Below are 12,273 nucleotides of genomic sequence, written 5' to 3' on the forward strand. Positions count from 1 at the left end.
CGCAGGCTCAGCGGCCATGGCTCACGGGCCCAGCCGCTCCGCGGCATGCGGGATCCTCCCGGACCGGGGCACGAACCCGCGTCCCCTGCATCGGCAGGCGGACTCTCAACCACCGCGCCACCAGGGAAGCCCTATCACTGACTTTAAAACAACTAAATTGAAGGCCAAAATGTCCTCTCTTATCTCACGAAATCTTTCCTTTTCAGCATGAAATATACTTGTGCACATATACAGCAATTATACATATATTTTAAAAACACACTCTACCTTTCCCCTAAATTTAGAAGTCTAAATTTATTGAGGAGTCAGGAATGAATCCCCATCACAGTTAAGCACCAAGTTAACCTGATAACGTGGGGAATGAAATTGCAGACTTTCCAGTTACACAGATCCCCAAGAACAGCATGCCATTGGTGGGAGCGGGTGGGCGCTCTGCTATTAGATTTCTGTCCTTCATTCAATTTAACATTGTTCCCTTTAGTTCATAACAATCAACTGTGAACAACGGGTGAGGAAAACTGACAGCACAATAAAGAATTTAGCAGTCAGGATGACAGGCTGACGGTGAGATAACCGATAATGTTTCTCGATTCCAAGGCAGCAGAAAAACTTTCAAGACCTAAGGATTTTGCCCACGTCTAAACACAGAAGAACAATTACCTGATCTAATATAGTTTTCTTCTTCTTTGAATCAGTGACTGAAGACAGCTGCATTTCGCCCATTTTCTTCATCTTTTCATCCATATCAATCTTCTGTTCCAGCTTTTTTATTTCCGACTTCAGCAGTTGGAGTGTGTCTTCTTTGTGATGGTGCCTTGCGACAGCGGCTGCACAGGCAGAATGGATGGCAGTGATCCAGTTCTCCAGCTCCGTCTGGCTGGTGGTCTGTGATGGGGGAGGTGGGGGCCAAGAAGAAACAGCCACCTCTTAGGTTATCATAGACAAACCAGTGCATTTCCAGACAAGCCATGGCTGGGAGTCAAGGAGGCAGGTCTAGACACCCCACGAGGAAGGGCTAACCTTTCTGAACTCCTCCTTCAGAGAACACCTAAAAGAAGTTAGTCTTAGGTCAGACACCAAGCCCCCCACCCCACCCCCAGCCCCCAACAGCTGATGGGAATGAGGCCACCATGTCTGCTCACCCAATGTACTTACTGAACTCACTTGTTGCAGTGGACTGAACATTTGTGTGTCTCCCCCTGCAACAATTCAAACGTTGAAATCCTAACCCCCAGTGTGATGGTATTAGGAGGTGGGGACCTTTGGGAGGTAATTAGGTCATGAGGGTGGAGCCTTCATACAGGGGATTAGTGCCCTTCTAAGAAAGAGGCCAAAGAGCTAGCTAGCTCCCTTCAACCATGCGAGGACAAAACAAGAAGACAGCCATCTATGAATCACAGAATGGGCCTGACCAGAACCCAACTATGCTTCCACCCTGATCTCAGACTTCCAGCCTCCAGAATGTTTCTAAGCCACCCAGTCTACAGTAGTTTGCACTAAAATACTTGTATATGTGATAATCCAATACAGACAGCTTAGTTTCCAGTTAAGTGGGTTGCTATGAAGCAAAGGTCAGTTTCCAGAGAGGACTGGTCAGTTCCATGGTGAGAGTGAGGCCGAGGGATATTATTGGCCAAGGAAGATGCAACAAACCTTCCCCCAGTGAACCACAGTGACCCCAACCCACAGGTCCCCTGCCAGAGCCAAGCAGCCATGACAGGCTAGGGCTGGGAAGGTAGTTCAAGGAGTGAGAAGCAATACCGTCTTCGGGAAGTGTCTAGGAATAGCAACCACTCAGCAGGATCCCAGCCACTAAGAATGACCAGGTCAAAGGGGATTTAAAGACAATGCTGGGTAACACCCACCAATGGGCAGGTAACCTCAAAGTGGGCTTGCTGTGACTCACAGTGTTCTGAGAGGCAAAAGTCGGGGGGGTTGCTCAGGTGTAACAATGTGCCATGATTAATTCTTTAGGAACTCAATCAATGAGTATCGCCTCAAACCTAGAGAAGTTTAGTAAATGCTCAGAAGTTAGCTCATCTGAACAAAGGGTCTATTTGGCTACTTCAATATTAAAGTAGCTGACGGCATCATTTTTCACGCACAAAACACTGTTATTTTTTTTTTCCCTCTGATGCATCTTCTTAGTTTCCTGACTCATTTGAGCCATGGTTTGCAAACAAAATTCTATTAACAGGACCCCACCCACATGACTGAAATTTAAGTGAAGGCACCACCGCAGGTGTCTATACTATTTCTGAATCTCATCATATTCCACAAAAGAAACTGCATCAAATGTTACAAATGGTGTCTGCCAGCAGAGACACCACACACTGGACAAACCTAGACAATCTGGCAGTTGTTATGTTTACAACAAAATATTTGCCTGTATCTAAAGAAGACTTCAATAGCTAGACATTCTCCTAAAGAAACAGCAGAAGTACCACCTGATAAAGCAAATGGAATCATTTTGTGAGGACTGAGTGGGAAAAGAAGAAGAGAAAAAGACATTGGAAGTCAAAGGTAAACACTTGTAGGTAGAGAAAGTTAGGAAAAAAGGCAATGTGTGTATATGAGATTCATCTTTTTTTTTTTTCACTACACACCTAGGACTTAATCATCTTATAATTGGAAGCTTATAACTGACTAAGCTTATAACTGACTACCTTTATCCATTTCACCACCCATTCCCCCCTTTAATTCTTTGAGAGTTAAAAACTCCACTTCGAATTCTTAATATTTAATCTCCTCTTGGAAAGTAACTACGTTACATTTTGTCTTTGTGTATCACTTTAAAGTTATTCAAGAAAAACACAGAGTTTAAGATCCCCCAACATATAAAACCACCATGCTTCCTCCTGCCTGGTGCAACTAAAACGTTTGCTATCTCTCCGTGCCTCAGCATCAGTGGGTATTTTGCCAGATGGGGTTATTCACTGCCCCCTTCCCCCCACTTTCTAAAATTTATTAGAGAGGCAATCAGTTCAGATGGGAAAACAATCAAGTAAGGATTCTTTTCTGAAAGAAAAACTTCCAAGAAGAAAATACCAAGTGCTGGTGAAGGTATGGAGCAACCAGAGTTCTTAGGAGCTGCTGGAGAGTCAACTGGTATAACTGGTTTGGAAAACTATTTGGTACTACCTCCTAAAGTGGAATATATGCACACCTTGTGACCCCCGAAATGCACTCATGGGTATATTCTCAACAGAAATGCATTCCTGTGCTCACGAAAATATATGTCCCAAAATGTTCACAGCAGCACAACTTGCAATGGACAAAACTAGAAACTATCCCAACACCTGTCTACAGGAGAATGAAAGAATAATGTGTATAATCACACAGTGCCATACTACACAGCAACGAGAATGAAAGACCAGTAACTACTCACTACAATATGGATAAATCTCACACGCATAACATTGAGGAAAAGAAGCCAGACACGGAAGAGTAGAGACTATTAGACTCTATTTATATAAAGTACAAACACAGGCAAAACTAACGTACACTGTTAGAAGTCAGAAGAGTTGTTTGATGGGAATTGTGGGGAGAGGGGTAGCATCTGGAAGGAAGCACAGGGAGGTCTCTGGGGTGCCGGCCACATTCTGCTTCTGGATCTGGGTGCTGGTTATGTGAGCGTTATGTCACGGGTGTGCCCAGCTTGCGAACCATCATCAAGATGTGTACTTTTCTGTGTATATGGTATGCTTTAATAGAAAGTTTTTAAAAGATCCTTCCAAGATACATTACCCTAATATTAAAGCATAATTTTTCTATAACTATCTTAAGAAATATTACCCTTCAGAGTCTATTTGTCAGGAAAAATTGTCGCTGCAAGGTTGTAATGGAAGTTCCCAACAGCATGACCTTTTCCAGCATCACTTCTTTGTCCTCTAAAATGCCTGGCAGCATCTGAGAAACAGCTAGTCCCCTGAGCCAAAATATGCTTTTCCCCTTTGTATGCACAGCTCCATGGAAACAAGGAACTTTTAGATGTGAAGGGAGCTGGTGTTTTCACCCATGTGAAAAGGATATTGGGGGGGGTGTTTCAGATGGAATCCATGCAGAGGCAGCATGTCACTAATGAGGAGAGGATGTGTCTCCGGTAAAAACAGCTGGTGCATCAGTGCTCAGTGAGAGGTCAGTATCTATTCTCCCAAGAGGATCCTCACTCATCTCGGCCTCCCCTCCCCTCCCTGACCCCCAGCCCAGGGGAAGAAAAGTAAATACCTACAACCCTGACATAATATCTGAGGAACAGCTAGAAAGAGCTTAAAACTCCTGATACAAAACTCTGCTAAATACAAGCTACAAACAACATTTTAAACAAATATATTCATCTAGAAGGGGTCCAGGTGACGATTTTACAGATGAAGAAACTAAAGCCCAGTAAAATTAGAGATGACACAGTCATTTATTATATACCCTGATCTCCGTCAATCCTACTCTTTAAAAATAATTTTTTTAATATGCTACACACACCACTCCAGAGCCCCGCCCCCCAGCTCTCACCAATTGCTCTAAAAACCTAGCTGTGGGGTTTTTAGTGTTGCCCACTCCTTTTGAGCTCTCCCTAGGGACATAGAGGGATGGAATTTTCCTGGTCCCTGTGAAGTTAGGTGTGGCTATGCCACTTGGCTGGGGCCAATGAACCTGAGTAGAAGCACCATGTGTTACTAGTAAACAAAAGCCTGATTCACCCTATTCTTGTCCCTTTGCTTACAGTCCTGGAATTGTGGGGCAAGATGGAGCTTCTGTCAGCCTGGGTCCCTAAGTGTCTAGGATGAGAAGAGCTCCATAGCCAGTGTCCTACAGACACATGGCCGGAATGAAAAGGTATGTTAAACCATGGAGATGTGAGGGTTGCTCCTTACTGCAGCATAATGTAACCCATCCTGACTGATACACTAGCAAAGTGAGTGATGCTAGTAAGTGATGCATCCATTTCAAAATAAGTGATGTTTTTTAAATAAGAGTCTGTATAATACACTGCTACCCTCCAAGAGGAGCCACAAGCTGATAGGTTCTGCAGAACAACAGCTTTTTGGTCTCTTCACTTAATGTAAAGAGAGTCCCTTCCTCCTTCCGCCTGTGAGATTCTCCTCAAACTCAGCCAGGGGCAACACACCCCATTCTCATGTCAGAGAGTTTATGTTTGCCTCCCACTTAAGAGGTGGAAATGAAGGAAACTGATACTAATTGATGAAGCTAAACATCCTTTGAAAGGTGTAGCTATCCTGGAATTTCTTTATTTAAGAGAAAGGAAGATGGTGGTTGCCAGTGGTTAGGGGAAGAGGAAAATGGGGAGTTCGATGGGTACAGAGTTTCAGTTCTACAAGATGAAAAGAGCTCTGGAGATGGATGGTGGTGATGGCTGCACAACAATGTGAATGCACTTAATGCCGCTGAACTGTGCACTTGGACACGGTTAAGATGGTATGTTATGTATATTTTAGCACAACTTAAAAATTTTTAAATAAGATAAAAAGAAGGGGAAAAAACATACCAAGTCTCATAACCTAGAGAAAGGTGTTTAGAAAAGTATGATCACAACGTTATGAAAAATTTAGCCATCAGTCTTTTAACCATTAAGTACACTCAAGTCTCCAACCGCTTTTAAAACCTGTCAGAGGCTGAAGGCAGTTCCATTAGAGAGAATTTTTGCTCCTACTGTCCTGCCTAAATAAAACAGCGGTCTCTGCCATTCTCTACCATTAGGACAAATCAATTTCTAAGAAGGACAATTCACTAAATGAGCTTTTCAGCAGAGTCTGTCCTTTGGCAACAGCATACAGGGGCTACGTGTGACTGAGAGGGTGGGCAAAGACTGCGCTGGCTGCCGTCAGCAGCAGGTTAAGTAGAGACAACTCTTGAAACAGTTCCTAGCCGTTTGCAGGCTTAACACTTCTGAGCTGATCACAGCAGACCACTAACTTGATACAGTGTTCTCCAGTGTGGCCACGCCAGGATTTAAACTCTGACATGCTAGAAAAAGCTTTTCAAAGCCGGCAACCTTGCATCACCTTCTCGAACCAGGCAAGTTTAATTAGGGATACCAGGTCCACTCCAGCGCCCTCCATCAGAATCCAGTGGTCAAAAAGGCAGGAAGGAGAGACCACCAAGTAGTACCGTCTCAACTTCTTCCACATGCATCACTTTCCACTAAACAAACAGCAGCAGACAGGTAGAGAGAGTGAATTGCGTGCTCCTTCCTTTTTGCCTGCTGGGGATGCCATAAATACTGTATAAAGTTCAGTGGAGGGAATAAGCAAAGTTCTTGCTGACAGAGGAATATAATCAGCAAAAAGTACATTTTGCATAAGGGCCCCTTTGAGTGCAGAGTTAAGATGAAGCACAGGGCTTCATTATGTATTTAAATAGATCCAGCTTCAATTACCCAACTGAATGGAGGATACTTCTTGATTCCAGATAATCAATGGTTTACGTGAGTGGCAGGAAAAGGGAAATTCATTTTAAACAAGAGAGGTACTAGAGAATATATGCCAGATCTAGGAAACTAAAATGTCAGATAATTTGAGTTTATAGAAGCACAAGAATAATTGTAAAGTAGGTTGAACGTCTTTCTTCCACTTTAAAAAAACAAAAAGGAGAAGGAATAAAGTTATGCATTAATTTTAAGAGGCTAGGTGGGAATGAAGTTCCTGCGTGAGTTCCGGAAAAGTCTTTTTTCTCACTGGTTCTCTGCTTAACACATTTTAGAGTTTTATTTATACAAGACTTAATTAAACCATCAGTGTTAATACCTATAAAGAGAATGACAGATATGACCCCATAATTGTAATCTGGGGCTCCTCTCATCCACTGGAGAAAGTCATGTAACTGGATACCACTCCCACCCTTACCTCCCCACCTCTCACCCACCCCAGGTGAATTCTTTCAAGAATAAGAGAGGCTCCAGACTCCAGGAAGCCAGACACAAAAAAAAGAAGGAACTGTTTACTGCAAACAAAGGAATACATGGAAACCTGACCCAGTGAGTGGCCATGGCAAAGCTGAGTAGCCCCCAGAAAAGGCCAACAAATATTATCAACTGGACCCCCTCCACAAAAGGCCTCCCAATCTGTTCATGCTGTCATAGCCCCCAGTAGATGACAATGTGCACTGATGAGATCCAAGCACTTCTCTGGTATCTCATACTTAAATGGGGGCAGACAACTAAGGATTACCAGACATGTGATGAAAGCCTCCAGCATAAAAGGCAGACACCAGAGCACATGGATGAGTTAACGCGGTGACTGTTATGCATGAGGCCTAGAGAGAGACAAGACTGAAGCAGGAGGATAAAGGGCCAGGGGAGGGCAGGCTCCAGGGGAAAATACAGTACTAATCAACTATGTAATGAATTGGAGATTTAGAAAATATTGTGAAGCAACCAGAAATAAGCAAATTAAGCAGGAAAAATAAAAGATAATCATTAACTACGGGCAAAAAACAAAATGTTCAAGAAAGGAAATAAAATGATAGTACGCTATTTGGCTCAGCAGCTAATACTATTTATATGGTCATACAGCATGGTGACATCAAAACAGCGTAACAGGGACTACCGATTTAACCCCAAATTTTCATGTAACCATATAGAAGATGAGGAAAGGAAAATGTGTATATAATACAGCTAGATATTCATCTATCATACCAGAAAATTAGTAGTTAATGTCTAAGGTCAGTTAAGAAATAGTATTGAGACAGGCTGGGACCTGGGACCCTTTGCTGCATTACTTGCACCTGGACAAACATCTCCACCAGCAATAGAATACAAAGTAACTATAAGGGACTAAAAATAACTGCATACAGGTACAGTTGTAGCAAATTATGAACAATAAGGTACAAAAAGACCAAAAAACCCAACTGCCACTTTTGAGGTGTCAGGAGCAAAAGCAGGGTACTGTGATGATCCCTGCGCATAGCACCACCAAGGGGGTGGGCAAACCACCCCTCCTGCCGGACCCACCAATCCATCCCCACCCTCACCCCATTTAAGGGTCAAGCTTGCCCCGCTTCAGGGAGTGAGCAAAGGAAAGTGTTACTTGTTTCTCTCCCTCACGTTGCAGCTCGAGTCCCAGTAAAGCCTTGCCAGAACTTCTCATCTGGCCTCTTACCAATTTCTATTGATTAAGGAGTCCAAGAATCCTGGTCAGTAACAGTATAAGCATATTGATGAGAAATGAGGGTAAATGCAAGAAAAAGCAAACAAACAAAACAAAACAACAAAAAAAACAACCAGTTAAAATAGTGGAGTACAGTTGCTTAAGGGAGTGAGGACTGGAAGAGAGGGTAAGGAAGTATGGGAAGAGAATTTCACTTTAATTCTTTTAAGGTTAATTATTTAAAACTATGTGTTCAAAACAGAAACAGACTCAAAGACATAGAAAACAAACTCATGGTTATCAAAGGGGAAAGGCAGCAGGGAGCGGGGGATAAATTAGGAGTTTGGGATTAGCAGATACAAACTATTACATATAAATTAGATAAACAACCAGGTTCTACTGTGTAGCACAGGGAACTACATTCGACATCTTGTAATAAACTATAATGGAAAAGAATCTGAAAAAGAATATATATATATATACATATATATATATATAACTGAATCACTTTGCCGTACACCTGAAACAAATACAACATTGTAAATCAACTATACTTCAATTACATACATAAATAAATAAATGAAGCTATCTGTTCATATTGACCTAATTACCAATTTAAAATATTGTAGAAAGGAAGAGGAATACTGTTAGTAACATTATTTGGATGATACATAACAGTATACAAATTATATGTTGAAATCTAACTCAGCCACAATTATATCTCTGCACTGTACTTTTAACATACGTGGAGAAACCTCTGAACACACTACTAGTAGGGCATGCACTGCAAACAATTACCAGCCCTGTGCGTCATTTTGCACTTCAACATCCATACTCTCCCACAATACTCTCCTTAGAGCAGGGCCAATGGCACCTCATCCTCTGAAAAGGCCCCCGCTGGTACTGGGAATGGGCAGGGTCCAGGAGGGACCCCATTCACTTTCTCCCCTTCAGGGAGCTCTCTGATCCTCTATCCCAAATGGGGCATTAATAGGATGCCCTAAGGAGCTCTTGAACTTGAGTCTATGGCTCGTGGGTCATATCTGCTATTTCTTTCACCAGATGGCATGAGATTGAGCCACCAGAATGGTGCTGACAAGATGATCTGGGTTGAGTCCAGTTCTTTACAGAGATTAAAACATTTGACCTGGAGCTCCACACATGCCATCGGTGACCCTTCTTCGCAACCAACTTATGCCAAAACCAAAGGTAAATATTTCCAGAGTGGCTGGCGAGAGGCAGGGAAATGATCTGGAGTGATGAGAAAACAGGACTTAGCTAGAGACCAAGTCAACAATTAACAATGAGAATACAGACCAAACGTTGAATTTGTCGTATCTGTAGATAACTCTAAGTTAGGAGGGATATAAACATCAGGCAAGATCAAATTAAGATCCTAGATGATTTCATTAGATGGACGAAAACCACAAAGATAAAATTTCAAAGAGGTAAATCTAAGTTCTGCAATTGGACTTTTCAAAACATCTATTAAAATAAGATGGAGAAGACCTTGATGCTGAGGGTTGGATAGACCACAAGCTGAGTATGAGTCATCCGTTTGTTGTGGTTTCTAATAAATTAAGGAATTGACACCAGCATCATGGAGGAAATGAGAGGAACAGGAACCGAAATGCAGGCGGCACAGGGCGGAACCTGACAGGGTGTCAGGTTCTGGAACACGATTACAAGAGAGAACGTCAAGGAGAGGAACTGAACCATAGGGAGACTGGCTCGGAAACCTCAAGCAAGGAGACCTAAACAGGAGACATGGTGGAGGGAAATGAGAGCTGTTTTCAAGTATTTAGAAGGTTATGAGAAAGAATAAGCAGGAAAGGCTTACTTTAAACTCTGGGGGAGAATATGGAAGCAAAGGGAAATGGCAAAAGTCACCGGAAAGAACGTATTATCTCAACATGGCGAAGAACTTTCTAGAACTTGAAGCCAACTAACAAAGTAGATGGTTAAAGAGCTGGGAGCTTCCCAGGGACCGAAGCTGTCGGGGGCCTTGCAGAAATGGTGCCTACCTTACGAGGGAGGCTGGATGTTAATCTACTCAAGTCCAAGATAATAAATCCTTTCAAAATCTTGTCTACCAAGTCCACTTGATGCTCCTTGTGAAAGAGGATTTCCAGATTTTTTCCTAATCTGGCTGCCCTTGTCCAGGGCATATGCCAATGACCTTCATCGAGTCTGACACATAGAACCAGATGTGGCACTTGAAGATAATTCCCCAGAGCATGATAAAACTCAAAGCCTTAGACTTTTCACAGAGAAGCCACACTCAACTTCTGTAAAGATACTTGGGGAACTAGTCTCTTTTTCTTAAAATTAAAATGCTAACTATAACATTTATTGAGCATTTGCTATCAGATACCTGACTTGCATTATCGCATCCAATCCCCAACTCAACATAAAGATACAAATACTATTCTTCTTTTAAAAGGGTCTTTTTAAAATATGCATGCTATAAAAATTAGGAGTTTGGGATCAGCAAAATATATATATATATGTATGCTGTAGCCTCATACAAGTGACATTCTTTTTTTTTAACATCTTTATTGGAGTATAATTGCTTTACAATGGTGTGTTAGTTTCTGCTTTACAACAAAGTGAATCAGTTATACATATACATATGTTCCCGTATCTCTTCCCTCTTGCGTCTCCCTCCCTCCCACCCTCCCTATCCCACCCCTTTAGGTGGTCACAAACCACCTAGCTGATCTCCCTGTGCTATGCGGCTGCTTCCCACTAGCTATCCACCCTACGTTTGGTAGTGTATATATGTCCATGCCACTCTCTCACTTCGTCACAGCTTACCCTTCCCCCTTCCCATATCCTCAAGGCCATACTCTAGTAGGTCTGTGTTTTATTCCCGTCCTACCCCTAGGCTCTTCATGACACTTTTTTTTCTTAGATTCCATATATATGTCTTAGCATACGGTATTTGTTTTTCTCCTTCTGACTTACTTCACTCTGTATGACAGACTCCAGGTCCATCTATGGAAAGGCAATGACCCCTTAGAGATAATATTTTCTACACTTCTTTAGATATATAATTGTATATGACTTTCTACCCAATCAGGCATCATTCTTACTCTGCCTGCTAACTATGTTCCCAAGGCATTTAATATAGGAATTTAAAACGAATATTAGGATACATTACCATAAAAGTCACTGAGCTTTTTGGAATTGTATGTAACATTCTCCCGTAATGGATGAAGAGAGGGCCGAGAGGAAACGGTACTTTGTAGGTGATGGGTGCTATTTCTGGCTTCCAGTTGGAGGGAAGAATGCTAATTAAAATAGTTTAAATGCAGGAGCTATAGCCTCCCTTTGCAGACAGGGTAGCACTTCTTCTACATAAGCTGCTCTAACATTCATGCCCATTCCCACCCCCATCCGGCACACACAAAACTCCTTTTCTACTTCTGCTGGTAACATGAATCTCCTTTCCATGGACGAATCAGAATAACAGCAACAGATCAGAAGCATACGAGCTCTGGAAACTGTGTGCACTGAACTGAGCCCTGGGGCTGGAATAACCTACAAATTATTTCCATAATCGTGCTTGATCTCCCTCGCTTTAGCCTCACCCCCTACACACACAGGTTCCTTTCAAATTCAGCCCCTCCAGAGTCATGTGGATTACAATAAGTAGAAGGTAGAAAATGCCCTCATGGATCCCAAAGAGCAGTAATTTCCTCTGAAAAGGTTCATTTTGTGCTCTATCCCACGTAAGAAGCATAAAAATTTCACCGAAACAAGAGGACACAGAGGTTTTCATGAATAAGGTCCTATGTTGCCACAAAATAATTTTATTCAATGTGACCTAATGGGTATTCGGATTCTATTAGCAATTTTATGGCCAGGAAAGTCTTTTCAAAAAGATTTCACATCATGGGTGTGTAGGTAAAAAAGAGAATATCCTGAAATCAATGAGATTATCATCTAAACTGTATAATGAGGCAAGAATGGCCAAAATCAAGTTACAGTTTTGAAATATTCCCAATGAGTGTGGCTTAATTCTAAGAATGAGAAAAAGTCACCTTTTTTTTTTTTTTTTTTTTTTGCGGTACGCGGGCCCCTCACTGTTGTGGCTTCTCCCGTTGCGGAGCACAGGCTCCAGACGCGCAGGCTCAGCGGCCATGGCTCACGGGCCCAGCTGCTCCGC

The 12,273-nt window shown here is 42.3% G+C and overlaps 1 protein-coding gene across 5 annotated transcripts in view; it reads right to left on the reverse strand.

Moving 5' to 3' along the window:
- Positions 1-12,273, reverse strand: part of TIAM1 (TIAM Rac1 associated GEF 1) — a 212,283-nt gene that overhangs the window by 99,523 nt on the left and 100,487 nt on the right. For all 5 annotated transcript variants that reach the window (XM_055086392.1, XM_055086391.1, XM_055086393.1 and 2 more), the window contains one exon: positions 661-885. In XM_055086392.1, the coding sequence (XP_054942367.1) occupies positions 661-885 (225 nt within the window). The remainder of the gene's footprint in view (positions 1-660; positions 886-12,273) is intronic.

This window comes from Physeter macrocephalus, chromosome 8 (genome assembly GCF_002837175.3).
Source record: "Physeter macrocephalus isolate SW-GA chromosome 8, ASM283717v5, whole genome shotgun sequence".
In the NCBI taxonomy this organism is placed as follows: Eukaryota; Metazoa; Chordata; class Mammalia; order Artiodactyla; family Physeteridae; genus Physeter; species Physeter macrocephalus.